Here is a 23630-nt window from a genome sequence, read left to right as displayed (position 1 = left end):
AGGATCTGTCCTCCATACATGCCTACGCAACCACAAATACACTCTCTCTCTCTCACACACACACATACACAATTATTTACACACTTTAATAGAGTTAATGCGATACTGAGATATTGTTCTGTACATCAGTTTTTCTATGTATGAGTACAGACTGACCCATCCAGTCTACCAGTATGACTGGGCTCCAGGACAAGCAGGCCAGCACACACTTCATTGTCTATCTTAGGATTTATGGAGTGGTGGGCCAACTCTCTCCCCGAGTCAGGAGACCCAAGGAGGAGGCACCTTCCCCTTGTAACTGAATGATTATTGTTCCTTCCCCTTTGTCTAAGGTACAGGAGAGATGTCATCCTTCTCTGTGTTCCATACCTAAGAGAGGCCATCATTCTCTGAGTTTCACAAGGAGTTAGTCAGGAGACAGCACAGTATCTTATGAATTGGTAGATTCTTGTGGTGCCAAAGAGCCTTGGGTGGAGGCAGGCTCACAATTTTGCCACAAGGCATTTAATGAATAACAATCTCCAACACACTATACTGAAATAGAAGGAGCGCAGCCTTTAAATATATAGGCTACCGTTGGGAAAGTCCGCCGATAACAATATCCCACCACAACAGTTCCTGGGGAATTCCGTCCCCTTAAGTGTCAACTACAAGATTATATATTCTTTCTTACTGACATCATCATTAAGTCTGCCTATATAGATCTCTCCCTATATAGATCCTTGAGGGACATGGTTTCTTTCTATTTGTCTTTGCTACTTGCTGAGAATTCATGTACCCACTACCCTCTGTATTAAAGTTGATGTTTGACTCATCATGTACCCAGTACCCTCTGTATTAAAGTTGATGTTTGACTCATCATGTACCCAGTACCCTCTGTATTAAAGTTGATGTTTGACTCATCTTCATCATGTACCTCTGTATTAAAGTTGGTGTTTGACTAATCCTCATGTACCCAGTACCCTCTATATTCAGGTTGGTGTTTGACTCATCTTGGCCTCAGGCCTAATCATTTTAGTAAGTGTTACTGTGTTGCAGTCAACTATCTTCTGTTTTTGATCTTCAGGCCCAAACATTTTAGGTAACACTTTACAATAATGGTACATTCATATGCATTAGTTAGTTAATGCATTATTAAGCATTAAGTAACAGTTAACTAATGTCTCTATTAGCCATTTACTAATGTTATTTATGTTAACTAAGGTTAACTCACCTAACCCTAACCCTAACCTTAACTAAGGTATTAATGAACATTAGTAACCTAACCTAACCCTAAATAAGCATTAGTTAACAGTTAACTAATGTTTTTTGTGAACCTTATTGTAAAGTGTGACCACATTTTTGAACAGGCTCACAGTGTTTTAATAATGACACTGTTTCTATCTCTTAGATTGTTTATTGTACAACAACAATATTGTCATACATTCTGCATATTCTGCATCAGTCTGACGGAGTTAGTTCTGGCTGTACAACCAGGTGTTCTGGGCAGTTCAACTAACGGAAAACTTTCATCATGCCTGGAAGGGGAGAGTAAGTCACAAAAGGGAATATCAGAGACTTGTTAGTACCGATGAAGACCGATGAGCTAGGTTCACATCCGCCTACATGAACAAGGTCTTGGTAACAGATGACCACATCTGTGTGGATCTCTCTGGGACCAGTGATAGGAGGATACTGTTGTAGAGAAATGTGGCCCAACATTGCACCATCAGCATGGCCTGGTGAGGGAATCCAAGGGGACTGTTTTAGAGGATTGGGGCGTGGCCCAACATCACACGCTAAGCAGAGGGAGGAAAGTCAAAAGGAGGACAAGACTGAAGGGAGTCACACTGCCCTCTACTGCTCCATTCAGGCAAGTGCAGGGCCAGTGCTGTAGTCCCTCTCTGTCTCCGAGTTGATTCAGGCCTCGGTCCCTCCTCTGTCCTCCTTTCTCCTCCCTCCCTCTCTCCTCCCTCCCTCTCTCATGGAGCTCCTGTCGTCCAGTAGTGGGAGAGAAAGAGAGTGAGAGGTCGTCCATGGCGGGAGCTGAGGGGTGAGGGCAATCCAGCCAATCCGTGGCCAGGGATCGAGGATATCCCTCTTCTGGGGCGGAACCTGGGTAGAGGAACTTCCAATAGGAATGTCCTTTGAAGAGGTAGATGGAGCCTGGTAATAGGATGGGGACAGGTTTTGGTTTAGTGTATAGTTCTGTGGACATGTGAAGTGGTCACACAGATAAAGACAGATGAATCCAGATGTTTGGGCTCTAGAGTTATGCATTCTTCACGTCTCTCACCATCTCTCTCCGTGGTGATACCGTTCACTCCGTCTCGGATGAGCTTGGTCCAGGTGGGACCATCGTCCTCCTCTCCTCTTAGCCCCTCCTCCGTGATCTCCCCCCACACCGGCCCCTCGTCTGGGTCCCAGACCAGACCCTGCGCCCCCCTTCCATCCTCCTCCTCTGCCCCGGGTCCAGATCCATGCCCAGACGACGTCTCAGCTCCAGCCAAAGCCGCAACCCCGGGGGGAGCCCCAGTCCCCCCCTGCCTGAGCTCAGAGAGGGGCTGTGGGTAGCCCTGCTGGAGTGAGAGGTCCCTGAACAGCCAAAATTGGGAGCCTGGGAAAAAAAAACACACAGATATAAAATGGTTTGTGCACATCTACCATTTTGCCAAACGGGGTCGGGGTTACATACCAGTGATGAAGATGATGGCGTGGTCTGTGTGTCTCTCCAGCACGGCCTGCAACGGAGGCAGGTCAGGGGGCAGACCCCCCCACAACCTCCTCACCGAAGCCCCTCGGCCAGACACCAGCCCCCCAGCACTGACCCTCCACATACTCAACCCTGGAGGTGGGGAGAGACAGACAGACAGACAGACAGAGGGGGGGTGGTGTATGTGTGTGTGTGGGGGGGGGGGGGGTAGAGAGATCATCAAGCTGCAACCATCACCCTTCTTCAGAAGCTAGATTGATCCCCCCTGTAGGACGAGAATAAGAACCGTCGCTCTCACCTTTAAAGAAGAAGGTCTCTCCCCTTATCTTCGCCACCGCATCAAAGCTGGTGTTACACCGGTCTATGGAGGGGCTGGGAGACACAACAGCATTCCTCCGTTCATTTGATGCCAAACAATACAGATGGCCTGACTGTCCACTCACCTACTCTACTTTTAGTTCCCAGGAAGTTGACCTCAACTAAGACAGACACCCCCACATCAGTAGCACCTTTGTCTGTGTCTGTGTCCGTGCCCATGATGTCGTAGTTGAGGTTCAGGGGCCAGACGAGGAGCATCTGTGGCCAACAGCTGACTTCTCCTGCCTGTACACACACACACACACGCACACACACAAACACACACACACATAATGGTCAACAGACAGAGCTCACAGTGCTTCGACACACTCACATTAACTCTTTTTATCTAACACACACACACACACACACACTTACATTAACTCTCTTTATCTAACACACATACACACACTTACATTAACTCTCTTTATCTAACACACACACACACACACACACACCGTAGAGCTTGGTGATGTGCTCCTGGTCCTGGGGGCCGAGACGGTAGTGGAGGGGGTCTCCGGCCGGCCCCTGGTAGTACGGCCGCATCACTGAGCGCCGTGCCGACGAGTGCGACAGGCCCAGGGCGTGGCCAAACTCATGCACCAGCACCGTGAACAGGTCTGTCCCCTCAGAGGCTGGTGAGAGGGGGGGTTTAGGGGGGGGGGTGGCACTCAGTGTCAACATTGATGACAGTCTGCTGTAGAGCTTTACTCAGTCAGCCCACTCCTCTTACCGTCAGATATACTTCATACAATGTTATGTTCAGACAAGAAATGTGCACTGTGAGAAGACATAACACGATAACAAAACTGATAGTTTCCTATTTCATATGCTTAATTGTGTGTTTAATTTAGCTCCCTTGCCAAGTGAGCAGCGTTCAATTAAACACCTCTAATGTTTCCGACTGGAGTCGGCAGCTGGCGCTCACCTGGCTGACGAAATGCCCACTCCTCCGCTGCGTCGAGGTGGACTCCGCCCGCTCGGGCCGGGTCCGAGGGGAAGAAGGCATGTCCGACGGCGCCCCCCGCGCCGTCGAAGGGATAGCCGTCTCCATGGAAACCGTTGTGGAAATCCACCTGCAGATCAGCCATCTCCGGACCTGCCACCTGCCGATCAGGGAACAAGAGGTGACATCACAGAGAGAGAGAGAGAGGGAGAGAGGTGTTGGGTAAAATAATTGACTATGTCTTAGGTCAATTTTCAAAATAAATCTAAGTTCAAAATAGTTCTAAGTTCAGAATAGTTCAAAGTTCAAAATAAATTCTGAGTCCAAAATGAAAACAAGTTGAGGCACGCAGAAGTCCAATGCGATGACTTTATTGCTTTTTCAGAAACAAAATAGCAGTAAAGCCGGTGCTTCCCGGGAAAGAGACACACCCTTGTCTTTGTGTTACCCCTTAAATAGTCTGCCACCATCCCTCCTCTTTCTTGACCACATCCCACTTTCCAAACCTCATCCCTACTTTGGCACAAATCCAATGGTGTCTAATATGCCGACTCAGCACCAACCTATGCCCAAATATGTCCCCTTAGTACGCCATTATTTCCGGCAAAGGGGGGGAAATAGGGAGAAAGTTGGGAACCCTATCGGTACATAGGCAATCGTAGACTGTTTTTGTAGACCAGACTGTAGTGCCAGCATTAATTAATTCAATATTTTGACAGATCGGGGGGAAAGAGGAGAAAATTGGGAATTTAACAGGAAGAAATATCTAAGCGGTCAGGGAGAGCGTACACTATACCAGCCGCCATAAAACTGCTAGCCTCAGCAGCCTTAATCTGCTGACCTAAGTAGGAGAACTCAACTTTCAACAGATCAGTTCCCTATGGCTACATCTAGTGGTCGTATCTGATATTGCTGTTGAGCAGTTTATTATTGGTTCCATCTGGTACTACTCTTGAGCAGATATCTGTTACAGCATTTAATGTTGTGGCTGTCTAAAACAATTTATACCATAGGATGATTATGATTACAATATTATGTGATATGATAAGATGATTAAATGCGGGGGAGCTAAAATCAAACTAAATCACAACAGAGGGAGAGAGGGAGAGAGGGAGTGAGAGACAGGCACATATATATATATATATAGAGAGAGAGAGAGAGAGAAAGAGAGAGATCAAAGACAGCGACAGACCTCATGGAACTCCAGTGGCGTTGGCTCCGCCCATACCCTCAGAGCGTAGAACACCAGGGAGCGAATTGTTTCACGGGAAAGAGAGGAGGAGGCGGGATATGAGCGCAGCCTGTAGGGGGAAGGAGAGAGATGCTAGGTCACAGGGTGCACACAACAAGAAGTGACCGAGGGCAGGGAATTTAGCTCATTGAAATGGAACAGTCCTTCCAACCTTTCCTCTCTTTAAAATATCCTCATTGCTCTTCATAGAGTGGTAAGTGGTAAGGGATACTGTAAGTTAGCATTGCCACCATTTGGTTCTGAGTTCTAAATCTCAATGGGAAAAATGAATGGGGCTTGTGAAAAATGCACAAAATAAGGTATGTGTTTAACAGAGACTCCCAGAATAGTACAGTTTGTTCTAAAAGTTAAAATACATCATTGAAGATGTGTTTTGTGAATTTTGAAGCCTTTAGTTGGTTCTGAGGCTGATGTTGCTAGTGCTATGCTAACCATTTTTGAAACTGGACTACATAAGTCGAGTGTCTGTCTGACGTCCGCCATTCTTACTGGCATAGCTATATAAACACATGTGAAATTCGCATCTGTTGTAGCCCCCCGAGGCTCCTGCGGTCGATCGACACGGTCACGGCTCTTCTCTGTCCTGGCCCCGCAGTGGTGGAATGAGCTGCCCACTGACGTCAGGACAGCAGAGTCGCTGCCCATCTTTCGTCGCAGGCTCAAAACTCATCTCTTCAAGAAGTACTACAACAATCCTCCCACCTAAGCACTTATTATATTATATTGCACTGTACTTTAGATTGTGATTCTTGCACTTTGCCTTCAGCACTAGATTATGCTCTTAGTCACTTGTTTTAGAAAGAAGATGCACTTGTGAGTTCTGGCAAGTAGTAGTACATTGGCTCTTCCTACGTTAAATGCAATTATTGTTAGTCGCTTTGGATAAAAGCGTCTGCTAAATGACTGTAATGTAATGTAATGTAATGTAAATCTGTCCATGGGGAAAAAGAATCAGCAGATGATATCTTAGACATAAGATTGAGCTAGCTAAGGCAGTTTTGTGTTTGTATGTGTGGCATTTATTCATTTTGGGTAATCTCACGTCCTCTAGTGCTAGCTCAGGTTATGAAAAACATTGCGGCCATTTGATTGCTGTATCATCAAGATAATCTGATCTGTAACTCAAAACAGTACAGCCTATTTGCGTGCAAATTAATGTAACATTTGTGCTCTTATTACAAGTGTCCATCCCAAAGCTCAAATCAAAACTTGGGCTGCAAGCAGCAGTGAGCGGGCCCTCGCACCCCACGCGTGTCGGAGTACGGCACCGTTAAAGGGTGTGCTATTTCGGTGTCCAGTACTGAGAGAAACTTCCTGTCACCAGTAGGTGGCGCTCTAAGCATGACTCAATACCGACACATAGATGTGTTCAGGACGGTACCTTGATGAAGTGTGAGAAATGTTGTGTAAATCAGACAATGTATGTAGGAGTTATGATGACTTCCTGCTTGACCTGTAGGCGGCGCTATAAGTATAAGTACTTAGGGTATGGCTCCAAGAGACTTTTTGTGTGTGTGGATAAATTAGCTATGTCTATCAACTTTTGTTTGCCTACGAAAAACTGGAAGGTGGGGCTTGCCATTTTAAACTTTCCAGGGGGTGCTCTGGAGCCGTTTTGCCACACCCATTTCCGGCACTGGGACTGACGTATCTGCCAAGTTTCAAGCGTTTTCATGGATGTTTAGGCCGCCAAAAAGGCATTTGTGGTTTCACCAGTAGGTGGCGCTATAAGTTTGACTCAATACCGATGCATAGATGTGTTCAGGATGCGACCTTCATGAAGCGTGAGCAATTAGGTGCAAATCGGATAATGTATGTAGGAGTTATGAGGACTTCCTGTTTTATGGCGAAATGTCAGAATTTGGCGGGGCGCCACGGCAAGGGTGTTTGGTGAAAACTAATTTTTTTTTGGATAACTTTTTATCACAAAGATCTTAAGATGAAGCTGACCGAATATAAAGTTGATCGGATTAAATCTGTAGGAGGAGTTTGTTAAAGTACGAGGCATGGAAATGGTAAAAACAAGGAAAAAATGGCACATTAAAAGCAAAATGGCTGACTTCCTGTTGGATGTTGGGTATAGCTCCAAGAGACATTGTAGTGTGTCTCGATGAACTAAATATGCCCACTGAATTCTATTCGCCTACATCAAACTGAAAGGTGGCGCTCGCCATTTTAAATTTTTCAGGGGGCGCTGGAGCCGTTTTGCCACGCCCATTTCCGTCACCCATGAAATATCAAATTTTTCACCGTGACTGATGTATCTTCAAAGTTTCATGCGTTTCCATCGATGTTTAGGCCGCCAAAAAGGCATTTGTTTGGGGAGAAGAAGAAGAAGAAGGTAGGAGAAGGAAAATAATAATCCTTACAATTTCAATAGGGCCTCGCACCGCACCGCCAGTGCTCGGGCCCTAACTATGCCCCTGAAATGAACAGAGTTTTCTGGTATGCGCCTGATAAAACGACACACATACAGTACAGTGTCACGTCGCTGACACAATTCTCCCACACAATTAAACAGCAGAAAAGTAAAACATGATGCATGTGTACAGGACGCTTTCCAAGGACGCATTTCCTCCTTGAACCAAAGGAAGCACGTCACTTGGAAGTGAATACACCCCCAGGACAGACGTGGAAGGGAGGGATAAGATGATGACAACAGGGCTGAAGATACAGGTACCCTGGGAAGGAGGAGTGATGATGACGATGATGAAGAGTGGATGAGTGAGTGGTAATAAAACAAACCTCCAGTTGATGTTCCTGCGTTTCCAAGCGGAGACCTCCCTCTTCCTCCTCAGGCTCAGCTGGAGCTGATTGGCGGGAGGTCTGGATGTCTCCTCCCCCTCATCAGGCAGAGAACAGCGGGGCGAACGTATCAGAGCCAGAGTCTCCTCATCTGAGAGAGTGACATGAAGAGAGAAGAAAGAGAGAAAGAGTCGGACATCATGAGACGAGAGAGAACTAGTGGGACTAGACTGAGAGAGAAAAGCTCCCCTTTCCTCACCTACAACCCCTGTGTCTTTCAGGCCTGCAAATCTCTGCATGGCTTTGACAGCATGAGTGACAGCTGTCCAGGCCTGTAACTGTCCAGTGGAGGGGTCAGGGGGCGGGAGGTAGCCATATCTCGTCAGCCAATCCTGGGAGAGGACAGAGAGGCACGCATTAAAAAGTATCACAGAGTGGATAATGTTCATTTAAGTGCAGATTAAATAAATCTTCAAAGTGACTCAAAGTGTCTAATTTAATAGACCCAACTTGTGTGCGAGGACAGAGGGCAGAATTTGGATTAAGTACTGGAAATACTGCGGGGGGGGGGGGGGGGGTTATGCGTAGTCTCAACAATAGCCCATCTATAATTTCTATAAACACCTCAAACTTTTAGGTGCTTATAGAAAATTAGGCTAAATAGTGATACGATGTTGATGTGATATTGTCTTCTATGCAAAATGTCAGTATTTAAGTCCAATTGTTGTGTAGTGCATGTACGACGGGCTATTTCCAAATTTCCTCACCACTAGTTCAGTGCCCTCGTCCTCTGTTGGGGTCACCGGGGCAGAGGAGGTCGATGGCGTTGCAGCCGTTGAGGTTACCGCATTTTGGGCACCAGCTTCAGAAAGCGTTTGCGTGTGCACGCACATCAACAGAAAGCTCCAAACCGCAGTCTTCATTACGCACAGATGCTTGTTTGTTTGTTATATTCCATCAAACCTTCAGAATAAAAGCGCTACTCCAATCGACTCGCTCGATAGACACAGCGGGGCCGCGGTCCCCAGTCTTCAGGACTTAGCGAGGTCATCCCTCCGAGGTAGTTTGGCCGAGGATCGGAGACGAGCGAAGCAGAAGCAGCACGAGCTGGGCCTCCCGGAAAGGTATTTTTGGCGTGGCTGGTGAGATGTTCCGGAGTCACAGGGGAGTCAGGCCTCCCACCGGTAGTTTCTTTCCTGTGCCTTGGCCAAAGAAAACATTCCTGTAATGTCTGGCATTACCATAACTATTTCCAAACACGATTTTGTAGGCTATTGTATGCTATTTAGGGGGGCTTCCAATCCACATCACATGGGACTAGCAACATCATGCACAGATGGTGGTATCACTGTAATATTTAAAACATGTGGTTATGTTATCCTTGTTCTTCCTATGGAAGCGGTAGTAGAATGCTGGGGAAAATGGGATTGACATCATGTAATGTTCAGACGGTCAGTTTCCCAGCCTGTCCCGGAATTCCAATGTCAGTAAATAGTAACACTGACAGGAATGTCAATGAAGGAAGACCGGGAAGACAGTAAAACAGGCATACACAGGCAGATGACTATCCAATCAGGAGATGGAAGGAGATTAGCATAAAATAGAAGAAGGGATGTAGATGGGTATTGGTTATGTGGCTTTAATTTTAGAGAGGGACAGTGTTGGGGGGGGGTTAATTAAATGAGCCTTTTATTTAAAGAATGGAGGCAAAGAGGGAGGGATGGAGGGATGGACCGAGGTGGACGGTTGTGAAGTAATGGGATTAAAGTGGAAGAGGGTTCAGTTCTTTCCTCAAGGGACAGATAGTGTGAGAACGATGCCTGTTGTAAGAATGAGGGGAAAGAAAGAAGGATGAGCTTGAAAGAAAAAGACAAGGGGATTCAAGAGAGTGTGAGGTTGAATGGATGGGGGGTACAGTGTGTGTGTGTGTGTGTGTGTGTGTGTGTGTGTGTGTGTGTGTGTGTGTGTGTGAGAGAGATAGAGAGAGAGAGAGAGAGAGAGAGAGAGGGCAGGGGGGGTTAAGAGAGAGAGAGGAAGTGAGGGGTGGCATGTGTGGTCTAGTAATGAAAGTGCTTGGGTCAGGGGTGTTAATGAATTGATTTTTTAATTATGGTGGGTTGTACACACACACACACACACACACAGTTCTACGGCCATCTGGTTGAGCACTGACAGATCCCCAACAACACTCACGCTCACTATGGCTTACACACCCGCTGCCAATCACACAACGCTAGCCTCAAAGAGTACCCTCAAAAAATACACACACACAAAGCATTACGGCTGCTTATACCCTATAGGCAACACAACAATGTGCAACACTCATACAACACTCACAGAACACACTGAACAAACAAAAAATCAGCTATAGGGGATCTCATCCCCATCTATGTTGCAAAGATAAAACAACAAAGATGAACCATGTGTGGCTCTATACTTACCTTGCTCTTTCTCTCTGGCTTCTCGCTCCCTCTGTCCCTCTCTCTGTCCCTCTCTCTCTCTCACAATATGAACAGATGTGTCCTCTCCTCTCCTCCCTCCCTCTGACACACTCAGTCACTCACTCCCTCCCCCATTCCTCCCTCAAACCCCCTCTCCCTCTCGCTCCCTCCCAAGCCCTTACAATAGCCTCCTCCGTAACCCCCAATGCTGGCACCACCACAAATCTGTGTGTGTGTGTGTGTGTGTGTGTTGGGGTTAGAAGATATCAATGCAGAAAAATACTTTTTCCCTCTTTCTTGCTCACACACCACACATGCTTTCCCATTATTTTGCTTTCGTTCCCCCCAAAAAACATCCATATTTTATAAGGAAACATACATTATCCCAAATAATCCCTGCGTTTAAAATGTAGTGTGCGAGTGTGTGCGCGCAAACGTGCATTTGCCTGTGTGCGAGTGGCTGGGCTAGTAACATTTTGATGCAATCCTCTTAACGGCAGGATTAAATAAATGCAAGATGAAGATTTGACCAGATCACTGTCTCTCCTTGTTTTCCTCTCTCCATCTCTGTTCGTTGTTTATCCTATGTACCAAATGTTGCAGGGATAAAGTCCTAGCCAGCCCACTGACTCCATCACATATAATGTAGGCTTCAAGATTTTAAAGGTACTGTATTCCCATGCACAGTAATATGCAGTGAAATGAAAAGGTGTTCCCAGTCACTGTGCTAAAATATCAAGAGAGACACAATAAAGACAGCAGATCAGAGATAATAGGAAGATAGAAGTAGATAAAATAAAAGAAGTAGATAAAATACTAAAATTACTAGTAAGAAACTAAACAACAGTATACAATCTTAACCATGTACCAAGTCAGAGTTCAGATCAGAATCAGCAGCCAGTATGTGCAATATTCCAAGTGTTCTAGTGTGTGTGTGTGTGTGTGTGTGTGTGTGTGTGTGTCTGTGTGTGTACTGTAGTAGGCCTTCAACAAACCCCTTGCAGAGGATAAAGAACATTAAATGGGCTGAAAGAGACAGAAAAATAAAGACAGCTGAGTGAGCGTCTATCCGCAGATACAGTAGAGAGGAAGAGACTATATTTCCAGATGCATCATTTCTCTGTACACTTCTCTCTCTAAGGGAAAGGTCTGATTGAAAAAGCATGTGTAGGCCTGACTTTTTTTTTTTTACAGAGGTACATGATCCTCCTTACAGTATGTGAACGCAACATTCCCTCAGGGCCCTTTCCAGTAAAGACACAAGATGAAATACCAACTAGTAACACCACTACGCTCCGCACACTTTGAACACATGAGCATGCACAAGCCCACACACACTCTGTGCTCTCTCTTTGCTCTTTACCAAGATGGTGCTGCAGAAGCCAGCTATGGTGCTTTGGTGCGCCCTGTCCTGTGTTGTTTTTTAATGGAGTCAGATCCTAATGAGAAGGACCCGGGACGCCTCGCTAATCAACTCAACTAGACACACCTCCGTGCTTCTGTATGAGGTTGTTTCCTGGTTATTATCTACAGTATATGAAGCCGCCTAACCTACCTGTTCTCTCGCATTCCTCTGCTTTCGTATCCCACCAACTCTGCTTTCGAACTCCTCTATCTGCTATCCAGGTACCATGCAGGGGTCTGCTGAGCCTTTCAAAGCCCGGCAGATGACCCAAAGGACTCATCTACCACACCCAGAGTGGTAGATGCCTGGATACACAACCTCAGCTCATTCATTCATCCGTTCTGTCGTTCATTCATTTATCATGAAAATTCTATCATTCTGTTCATTGACATTGGTTTATTCCGTTCATCACAGTAAACTTCCTTAAATGTTTTCAGTTGTTGGTGTTGTCTTTTGAACTTGTAAAGTTTAATTTAGTGTTTTGCGACCACTCCATATTGTGTAGTGTTTTGCACTGTCTCGTCCATGTTATGCTCCATTGACCAAAACAAATTCCTAGTATGTTGTAAAACTACATGGCAATAAACAAATTCCGATTTTGACATACACATAAACAAGAACAGGGACACACATACACACACTAAGCCTCAAACATTCATTGGAACTTCACTAACTGACGCTTTGGTCTTCATTTACTCCAATTGACTAAGTTGAAATGCTTTGAATCTAAAGAAAGCTTTTTGCCAGAGTAGGTGGGGAGAAATAGTTCTGTTGCCTTGGCGATAAGACGAACCCACAATAATGCAGCAGTTGGATGGGGTCAAAGGTGACATACTGAAGGGGGAGATGGGAAACGGAGGCTGTGGTTGTTTTTTTTGGTGGATGTGTGTGAATAGAGTTGTGTGTCTGGGAATCTCCCAAATGCCCCAATTGTGGGTCCGGACTTTTTGTCGTCCCTAGCAACCGAGACACTTTTTTGTGCACTCTGCGCTGCATGGAGTCTTTGTTGATGGCTCCGAATGTGGCCATACCTCCTTAACAGACGTCTCTGTCCAGAGCTGCACTTCTGAGGAAGTTCATACCATTATTCTAATTTCATCACACATGCAACCCATGTTGTTGCATATTTGCTACTGCCGGTTGCTATAGTTGCTCTGGTCTGTCTGTCTGAAAACTGGCATGACCCTGTCGATTAACAATAAGGCTACTCAGATCTGACAGACTACAAAGCCGTCCATGAGCGTCATCTGAAAGGGAGCAGGGATCCGTGTACGTACACTATGGTGCAGGTCGTGCTGCTAGCTGGGTGATTTAGGTCAGTCACAATAGGCCCTTTGTTGCTTGGATGGTTCCTTTGCGAACCACATGTCACACAGAGCAGAGACCTGTGATGCTGCACAGAGGTCCACTGGAGTTGCAGATAATGAATAAGTTCCCTGCTGTCTGTGTGTGTGCGCGTGTGTGTGCGCGTGTGCATGTGTGTGTGTGTGTGCGTGTACAGTATGTGGGTGGGTGGCTGGCTGGATGGATGGTCATGCTGTTTGCACCATAGTTCAAAAACAAATAACCCTAAAATAAACATCAAACAGACAGCTTATCAGTCTTATCTGGCATTAAAGAGATGTACAGCCAAATATCATCAGTGAAGCAGTGATTAGAGACGTCTTTAAATTAGCTAATTATCAGTCCTAGGGGAACATAAGCGAACAATATAGGACCCAAAACAGAGCCCTGGGGCAAACCACAGGACAGGGCAGCAGTTTCAGACATACTGTACACTCAAGCCGGAAAGTCAGCACACCCCTTTCACCTTCTCCACGTTTTATTATGTTATACAGACTTATTCTATAATAGTTCGTTTTTGCCTCAAACATCTACACACAGCCAACAATGACAACGTGAAAACAGATTACAACAACAGATTGAAAATATGCAAGTTTATTTTACTGACAAAAATAGCTTATTTAGGGGTTACATATCTGTACACATCCTTAGCCTAATACTTGGTTGATAAACCTTTGGCAGCGATTACTGCTTCAAGGTGTCTTGGGAAAGTAGCTACAAGCTTGGCACACTTGTTTCTGGACATTTTTGCCCATTCCTCTTGGCATATCCTTGCAAGCTCAGTCAGGTTGAATGGGGAGCACCGGTACACAGCCATTTTCAGCTTTTTCCACAGATGTTCAATTGGATTCAGGTCTGGGCTCTGGCTGGGCCACTCGAGGACATTCACTGACTTTTTCCGAAGCCACTCCTATGTTCTCTTGGCTGTGTGCTTTGGGTCGTTGTCATGTTGAAAGATAAACCTTCGCCCCAGTCTGAGGGCCAGAGCACTCTGGAGCAGGTTCGGGTGTACTTAGCTGCATTCATCTTTCCGTCTATCAGGACAAGTTGCCCTGTTCCCGTTGCTGAACAACATCCCCACATCATGATGCTGCCACCACCATGCTTCACTGTAGGGATGGTATTAGCCCAGTGATGAGCGGTGCCTGGTTTCCTCCAGACGTGATGCTTGGTATTCAGGCCGAAAAGTTCAATTTGGTTTCATCATACCAGAGAATCTTGATTCTCATGGTTTGAATTTCCTCTAGGTGCCAGGTGCCTCTAGTTTTGGCAAACTCCAAGCGGGCTGTCACATGCCTTTTACTAAGGAGTAGCTTCCGTCTGGCCACTCTACCATAAAGGCTAAGTGTTACGGTTACACCACTTAGACATTTTTCCATTTTTACTCAATAATTCTCTCGAAATGAATTAAAACCACAACTTTTTAGGGCAGGTTGTCAGAAAGGAATGTATGCAAGTAATCTTTAAGTTTATTTTAAATGTTTAACCTAAAAAATTTAAACTTAACCAAAGGGACACAAAAAAACAAGTGTCACGTCTTTGACCCATATATATATATATATATATAGGCTACCTATATACAGTATATATATAACTATGTCATAAATCAACTCATCAGCCCTTGTAGAATAGCAACAAGAAAATCTGCAATAATATTGCATACTGAGGTGTGGCACCACCCTTTTGTAATGTGGGGAAATGTATTCACTGTGACAGCCCTAGCCCTGCGCTGTCGCTGGGGTAAAAAAAAACAGCTTCTTCCCGTTTCGATTAATTTTATATCTTTAACATATTTGATTATAGCATTTTGTGCACAAATATTTGTGTGCAATAGTGATTTATCAGAGAATATTCCTGTACATATTTTTATAATTAAATGGTAGATATGGAGAGTGTGACCACAAGTAAAAGGAGTGGAGATGCCGGGGATTGAACCCGGGGCCTCATACATGCAAAGCATGCGCTCTACCACTGAGCTACATCCCCTACTTCCTTATTTTGCAAATAGGTAGCTACATAAAAGTAAGCAAGTCAGCATACTACTAGGAACTTCCAAAACAAGTTTGCACGAGAAGCTGTTTATTGTTATACATGCTTTTATTCTGTTCCAGTAAATGTGACTATTATACTGTAGCTGGATATTGTACATTGCAACAATGTTTCACAACAGTCTAGAGAGGATTCACATTACATTAGCGGCACTTCTCTGGCTCGTTTTATACTTTACCTCGCTGGCTAAAATTAGAATATAAAATTTAAGTAATCCTTGGGGGGGATTTGTGCATTACAGCAGCAAAAAGGACATAGGTACAGAAGAGATCCAAGAATCAAATATAGAACTACATAATAAATACTGCACACAAAACATCAATTTCCAACAATATAACAATACAATTAAAAAAAATTTAAACTAGCCAATGTGAAGTGACAAGTGACATCTGGACGGGTGGAGGGGGGTCCGAGTCTGAGAATGAAAGAGGATGGGGGAGGGGAGGGCTTGGGGCTCAGGCACTGTTGTAGAGTCTGGTGGCTGCTGGAACAAAGGAACGCCTGAACCTGTGGAAGCTCTAGAGAAGCAAAAAAATGCTACCTATGCTGCATAAAATGTGTCTGTCGCACTCCTTTAACATGAAACAAGTACTGCTCCAGAGAGAGAGCTCTTGTCCAAAAAAGAGTCGCTGCATTGGCCGGGAATCGAACCCGGGCCTCCCGCGTGGCAGGCGAGAATTCTACCACTGAACCACCAATGCCTGAGACACTGACTTTGGTTACCTCTTCAGCTAAGTCAATGCCACATTACATGTAATGGGACAAGAGAGGGATTAGAAGGTCCACAGAACAACAGCAGGGAGGAGGGGGGAAGCTATACAGGCTCCCTCTGTCTCTGTTTACACTTCACCTCACTGGCTAAAATAAGATCAAATTTGAGTTATCCCCAAGGAGGGACTTTGGGCATTACAGCAGCAAAAAAGGTAAAAGGTACAGATAAAGAATCAAATATAGGCCTACATAATAAATAGTGCACAATACAACATTTCCCTTCAATACTACAATAAAGAAGAATGACCTAAATACTGCTCCCGATGGAACAAGAGAGCTCTTGTCCAAAAAAAAGAGTCACTGCATTGGCCGGGAATCGAACCCGGGCCTCCCGCGTGGCAGGCGAGAATTCTACCACTGAACCACCAATGCCTGGAACACTTTCCTTGGTGATCTCTTCAAGAAAATCTGTACTGACAGTGCTGCTTCAATAACTTTTATAAGATCATTATAATAAAAATGATCTTGTATTTAATTATTCATTTATAGGGTGAGAAAACCCAACTAAGGTTGTGGTTAGAGTTGCTGGCTTGGCTTTCCCTCTGTTGAACTGAATACCTCAGAAGATTCTTCACACATTTTCTTCATTACTTTATATCCATAGCAAATCTGGCATTTTCTTTTTGTCCTACCCCCTCAATATGCTGTGTGTGTGTGTGTGTGTGTGTGTGTGTGTGTGTGTGTGTGTGTGTGTGTGTGTGTGTGTGTGTGTGCTTGCTTGTTTGTGTGTGTATGTTCTTGGCATGGCAATTCACTTTCCTATCAAAATATTTGTGTCTGAGCAGGAGAACAGTACCAGGGCTACAGAAAGTAGGTTAGGGTTACAGCCCTACAGCACACACGCGCTCGCCCACACATGCACGCACGCACGCGCGCACACACACACACATAAACACACACAAACTCGCAACACTCTTGGGTGTCTCAGGGTTAGGGTATTGAAGTGTGTAGCCTATGATGAAGGGGTTCTATGACTCACCTCCATGGATTGTTGGTAAGTGCTTCAGCTCTTCTGAGTCCAGCCCACATTCCTAAACTTCTCAGCCCAAACAGATACTGAGAATCTCCTCAAATCCTCCCTGCTAGTACTTGTTCTGACTGGACCTGGTACTGTGCTGTCTGGACCTGGTATTATTTTGATTGGACCTGGTACTGTTCTTTCTGGACCTGATACTGTTCTGACTGGACCTGGACTAGATCAGACCAGACAAGATGGGAACGTTGAAGCTGCTCCTCATTGGGTTATTAGTCATCCAAGGTTTGTCTGTGTGTGTAAGTACTCATCAGCAACACTGTTGTTATTAGGGATGCACCGATTGCAAAATTCTGGGCCGATGCCGATGTTTAAAATAACAATCCGGCCGATGGCCGATGCCGATGTTTATTTTATTTTATTTGTATTCCCCCTTTTGTGCCAGGGAAACAAAGAAATGATGCCTGCTTTTCAAAATGGCCAGTTAGATTTGATGTCTTAAAATCCTTGGCTGTAGTACCTCCTCTTGAAATGTCACTTGAACAAGTTTTACAAGTTGCATAGCGCATATCTTTGTCTAAGATGGTGAAATATTCCCACACGGCGGACATTTATTTCACTTTAATTTGAAAGCAAACTACACGTGTGTTTGCGGCGTTACGTCACGGATCTTCTCCGAATCTGCAGATGGGTAGGCTATGTTTTGCCAATGCCGATGTTCGGCTGATGCATCGGTGCATCTCTAGTTGTTATAACACCACTTCTCATGTTGGCCAGTGCTTGGCCAGTTAATAACATGCTTGTGTAGTGCCTCTCTCGCGTATTAAACTATAATGAGAGGTGGCTAACCTGAATTCTTTAAATCTATAGTATCAATAAAAAGTTTGGGCTTCTCTAATAAACTTACCAGTATCAATCCAATCAGCATGCAATCATTCACTTTAAACTACTCTTTTTTACCTTGAACTCACTGTTTAAGCAATAATTTCAATTAACCTCAATATCAAAAGGCAATCATGAATCACACCAGGTTTAAATAAAAAAAGAATCAACATTTACTTTGGAATTTAGTTCAGTGTTCAAATTATGTTTTTCAGATATCACTTCCAATCACGCCTTCACATCACATCAAATATAAATGGAAAACATATGGGCCCAAATAAAAATAACCTAGCCAGCAATACTTCAATTAAATCGAATGTATTCAACCCAGTTCAACAGTTGCAGGCCTGAATGTAGCTCGAGTACGTTACATCCTCAAACCAAATGGCTGCTTCACCCACGAGGGCCAAATAAATGGAGATGTATCTCACCCAACTTATGTAGCCACACACACAACACGCAGGCTGCAGGGCGGCAGAAGAGGGAGGAGAGATGACGATCCGATCCACATGGAAGATGAACAGACAGCTGAAGAGAAGACTCACGGACTGACGATCTCAACAAAGTTCACCACTCAGCAACCTAGCCAGCTCCGTCAGTGTCTTTGCGTCCTTCGCTGACTCCACAGTTACGCAGACTTTACTAGTCCCGTTTGCTGGTAGCTCGTTAGCAAAGTCAAGGCAACAGTACTTATGGTGCGTTCGTTTGTGGTCGGAGGTGGCAAGTCGCAAGTGGCAAAATACCGACCTCCGACCTGTGTGCATTCGAGCTATAGCGAATGATACGATGATGATATGATATGATATTGACATCAGCCGGCAACTGGGGGCTGAGAAACATATCCGAATTTGCGACGAGGAAGTGCGAGTTCATGAGGTGTTTTATTTAATCATTCCTAGTAGCAAGTCGCAATTTGCCACCTCCCAGTTATAAACGAATGCACCATTACTACTTGGTTAGCAGCTAGCTAACTTTGTTCTTCTTGGGTTGAGTTATCCACTCAAAACCTAGTCACTGTAACACCAATATATTTACTGAAAAGTCCTGGTCGAACACTTTCTATAAATGGTGTTTAAAACATTAACAAAACCGTTTGGTTCACTATATAGCCGTAACACTCTTCTATTGCGATTTCTTCAACCGCTCTCGTTTTCCACTTCGCCACGTTCCACCCACGCTCACCCTTCCTGTCCTTTTTGACCTTGCATGTCATTGGCTGGTTAGCAACAGTTACAAAAATATTATTAATTCAGAAAACATTTATCTACTTCTTTCTTCTTATTTGCACATACATTTTAAAGCATTTTACCAGATACCATTACACAACAAATAATTAACATTATAAATGTAATTTCCAGTCAACTCTGAACATCACCCAATATTCACTTCTCTCAATGGGCTGTATCGTAACTTCATTGCTGGTCAATGAATTTTAACTTTTTAACCATAAACACTATGAACTTACTTATTCAACCTTATATTTATAGAGGCATCAATAAATTCAACAGGGTTACACCTGGCCAGTTAAAAATAAACTAAAACTGTGTGCGTGTGTGTGTGTGTGTGTGTGTGTGCGTGCACGCGTATGGGTGCATGTGTGTGTGTGCGAGCATGCGTATGGGTGCATGTATGTGTGTGTGTGTGTTTGCTTGTGTATGTGTGTGTGTAGGTCTCAGATGAGTGCCAGCAGGAGACAGTACGTTTGAGACTCCAGATGAAGACACTGGAGGCTCGAGTCCTGAAGCAGCAGCAGTTAATCCAGATGCTCCACAAACAGAACCAGGTAGAGCCTGAAGACCGGGACCAGCTCCACCTGCTAGCAGGACACAGCGACTACAGAGGTCTGCACCCCAACATAGCCCTAAGCTCCCTTTACAGATGTCAGCCTGTTAACCCTCCATTAGCAAGATTATAGCCTTCCAGTGAATAACCATTAGGTAACATCACATCAGGGCATTAACCCTTAGCCTCAACATCACATGAGCTGACATTCTGCTCTCCACGATCAGTGTTTATATATACAGTATTTTAAATTGACAAACATCATATGTGTATGGTCATGGCCCAATTCAAACAATTCAACCATGTGTGAACGTCTTGTCCAGACATTATTAGGTTAATCATTAATATTAATATATTAATATTCTCCTGGACCGACATCAAGCATGTGTGGACCTTCTCCTGTCTCAACATCATTAGCCAAGGAGGAAAAAGTAACCTACGACACTGATTGAAAAGAAAGAAAAACGGTCAACGCATTTAGGCCACAGCCTTCAGACACTGTCCAGACAACAGGTCCATAGAAACTGGCGCCAAACGTTCACACTCATGGGCAGCAACACGTTTGCCTGGGCTCAAGATGTAATTGAAACCCCACATGCAATACAAACTATCGTAAGATATGTTAGGGTGATCACTAGATTCAGTTTTGAATTAAATATAACTTAGAAAATAGTTTGCTGCCAGGTAGTTAGCATAGTTCGCTAATGGTGGCTAATGCAATGTATTTCAATGGTGACTTAAAACTGAATTAGCTTTAGCTTGTTAGCACTAGCTTAGTTGCTAACTCTAGCGGGAGTTTGAGTTTTGAACTCACCAAATCCTCACTGAGTATAACCACATCCACAACAGCATCAATGATTTAGCTTTGGTTTATTTCCAAATGTCATTCCTTTTAAATCCTTTGTTCCAGTTTATTTATTTCACTGTGCTCCCAACTATAATGGTGATCCTTGGTTGCTCCTTCTCCATGTATCTGACATGGTTGTGGGAGGACCAAGATTGGTGCTACTGATCATATTAATTTAGGCTATTGAGTATTGTCATATAATACGTTTTTATTATTATTATAATGATTCAGCAAAATTAAAATGCTACAATAATAGGTTAACAGGGTACTTGATAATGGATTGGGACAAGTAACCAGGGTCCAAAACTAACCAGCCCACTGGTAAATGGTAAATGCATGCTATTATTACTATTTAGCATGTCATCTTGATCGACTCTCAATCAATATTGGTTTGCATATAATAGTAGTAACATTAGCCGTAGGCCTATTCTAACTTTTTGGCTTACCAGCCTGGCTGGTAAATGAAAATATTTATCAGACAGACAGATTTTTTACTAGTAGTAAATACAGTTAATTTTGGACCCTGCTAGTAACTAACCATCTATTTCACCTGAGATCAAAGGGCCAATGACTCCCTCTGCTGTCTATATAGTGTTACTGATGTTTGATGTTTTGAGAATGCTCTGAGAAACAATCTGGCCTGATGTATAATAGTGGGGAAATGTAAGAAGTTAGCTCTAAAAAAAAAAAAACTTTAATCATGAGTGGACCTTCTCCTGTCCAGACTGTGCCCACATCTATAACAATGGGACCAGGGTGAGTGGCTTCTTTATGATCCGTCCAATGGGAAGCCCTGACCGGGTGCAAGTGTTCTGTGACATGGCGGAGGGAGGAGGGTGGACCGTCATCCAGCGCCGCTCAGATGGTAGCCAGTCTTTCACCAGGTATAAGCAGAAATCAGCAAAAATGTATTTCCACACATGATCTAGCACAAATATCACCTCTCACACACCTATTCGAGCATACTTTTATTTCAGGTAACACACACACACACCTCGTCACCAGGTTAAACACACATTCCTCTGGGTAAAGCACACCATCTTTGACTGTTTCACAGGTCCTGGAGTGATTATAAGCAGGGGTTTGGAGACTTCCAGTCGGCAAGGGGAGAATTCTGGCTGGGCAACGATAACCTGCACTTCCTGACTTCACAAGGTTAAACAAACTTCATAATCCATGCCTAAGGCTGCCCAACACAATATAGAATATCTATGAACATGTGAAGATACTGTATGTTGCTGTTCACAGATAAAGACAAATGACGTGTGAGATGAAATAGCCTCCACTGTTTCCGTCAGATGAATATAACCTGAGGATTGACCTGGAGGACTTTGAGAGATCACATCGCTTTGCAGAATATAAGAACATCAAAGTGGCAGATGAAGTGGTGGAGTACTTTTACTTCTTCTGCTTGAAATCACTACTCATTAAAAAAATGTTAATATGATCTGAGTCTCCCTAATCAGGGCTGCAACTTTGACATTGGGATTAGAGTATTACCGAGAGTGGTACATTATAGATTAGAGTATAGATTACACAATACACAATTAGAATGGTATTAATTACGTTATAGACTAGATTAGTCAGATAGAGTGGTACACAATAGGCTAGACAAGAGAATAGTCAGCTAGAGTTGTACATTACAGACTAGAGTACAGTCAGTTAGATTTGTACTGTATATTATAGACTAGACTAGATAATAGTCAGCTAGAGTTGTACATTATAGACTACAGAGTATAGTCGGCTATAATTATACATTATAGACCAGAGTACAGCCAGCTAGAGTGCCATATTATAGAGTAGAATATAGCCAGTTAGAGTGGTACATTATAGACTAGAGTATAGACATCTAGAGTGGTACTGTCTGTACATTATAGACAATGTTATAGACTAGCCAGCTAGCGTGGTACTGTAGGCTACATTATAGACTAGAGTATAGCCTGCTAGAGTAGTGCTTTACCTTTATACTGCATGGGGACTAGCGAAGCTACAGAAGTGTCTATGGGGACTGAATAAAACTCCCTTACGGTAAAAATAGGGACTGTTTCTCTCTGCAGAACCACTATCAACTGCAGTTTGGCGAGTACTCGGGAACTGCAGGTGACTCCCTGTCGGGGAGCTACCACCCAGAGGTGCAGTGGTGGGCCAGCCATCAGGGCATGAAGTTCAGCACCTATGACAAAGACAACGACCGTTATCAGGGAAACTGTGCTCAAGAGGACAAAGGTGGTTGGTGGTTCAACAGGTTAGAGCTGCTAATTCAACTGGCAAAACTAGATCTCCTGGCTTATATTCTCCAAGACATCATATCTCATTGCTATACCACTGACAAGACAACAGCAAAACCAGTACAATCAGTGTTTGTGTCTTATTACTAAGCTCAGTGAGGTACTGCACGAAAATGGTGATGGCAAATGGTAAATACTATTGTCTAAACCCTCTTGCATTTGTAAAAGCCAACATCAAATTATGGCGTGTCATTCACAATCAGGAATGACAAACATGTCAATGTCAATGTCAAGTTTATTTATATAGCGCATTTAAAAACCAGAGGTTTGCCAAAGTGCTTTACAATAGCAATCAAAAAAGTAACAATCAATAAAAGCACACAATATATCACAGACATGATGAACATGACATAAGAATATATGCTTACAGTAGGCTTTGTAAAGCAAAAGGAAAAGAGAAATAACCCCAAAAGGAAAAGGAAAATATAATAATTGTATATAGCTATACAATAGCTATACAACTATACAATAGCTATATACAGCTATTGTGTATAGTGTAACTGAATTAACTTTACGTTACCCAGTTAATAGCTAGTAGCCTACTACTATTGATTACTGAATGGTGTTGATACTAATTTATCCCTGGTAACCCTTGGTTCATCTGGGTTATAGTGTAAGGTTTTCTCCCTCCCGGTACTAATGGAGTGAGTGATTCAGTCCTGATTCATGCTATTCTGCTTCCTTTCCACTAGGTGTCACTCTGCCAATCTGAATGGCATGTACCACAAGGGAGCCTACAGCTCAGTGACTGATGACGGGTTGGTTTGGTACACCTGGCATGGCTGGTGGTACTCCCTCAAGTCTGTTGTCATGAAGATACGCCCTGCCAGCTTTGAGCCCAACACAGTCGGATGAT

The 23630-nt window shown here is 44.0% G+C and overlaps 2 protein-coding genes across 2 annotated transcripts; one reads left to right on the top strand and one right to left on the bottom strand.

Moving 5' to 3' along the window:
- Window positions 1-1511: 1511 nt before the first annotated feature.
- mmp17b (matrix metallopeptidase 17b) lies at window positions 1512-8915 on the bottom strand (the record flags this gene model as incomplete). The annotated part of the gene is made up of 12 exons (XM_084448400.1): window positions 1512-1517; window positions 1829-2145; window positions 2276-2596; window positions 2675-2824; window positions 2991-3064; window positions 3202-3291; window positions 3504-3684; window positions 3978-4155; window positions 5188-5296; window positions 7993-8143; window positions 8252-8384; window positions 8760-8915. 12 exons carry the CDS (start codon window positions 8913-8915, stop codon window positions 1512-1514), a joined length of 1866 nt encoding a protein of 621 aa, XP_084304526.1.
- Window positions 8916-14128: 5213 nt separating this feature from the next.
- On the top strand, window positions 14129-23629 carry fgl1 (fibrinogen-like 1; the record flags this gene model as incomplete). Its single annotated transcript, XM_084448399.1, has 7 exons — window positions 14129-14182; window positions 19527-19698; window positions 21211-21370; window positions 21544-21641; window positions 21785-21873; window positions 22544-22731; window positions 23467-23629. 7 exons carry the CDS (start codon window positions 14129-14131, stop codon window positions 23627-23629), a joined length of 924 nt encoding a protein of 307 aa, XP_084304525.1.
- Between the last annotated feature and the right edge of the window lies 1 nt (window position 23630).

The sequence above is a fragment of the Borostomias antarcticus genome (assembly GCF_949987555.1).
Source record: "Borostomias antarcticus genome assembly, chromosome: 14".
Lineage (NCBI taxonomy): Eukaryota > Metazoa > Chordata > Actinopteri > Stomiiformes > Stomiidae > Borostomias > Borostomias antarcticus.
Note: the sequence above shows the minus strand (reverse complement) of the source record. Positions and strands in the feature narration are given on the sequence as shown.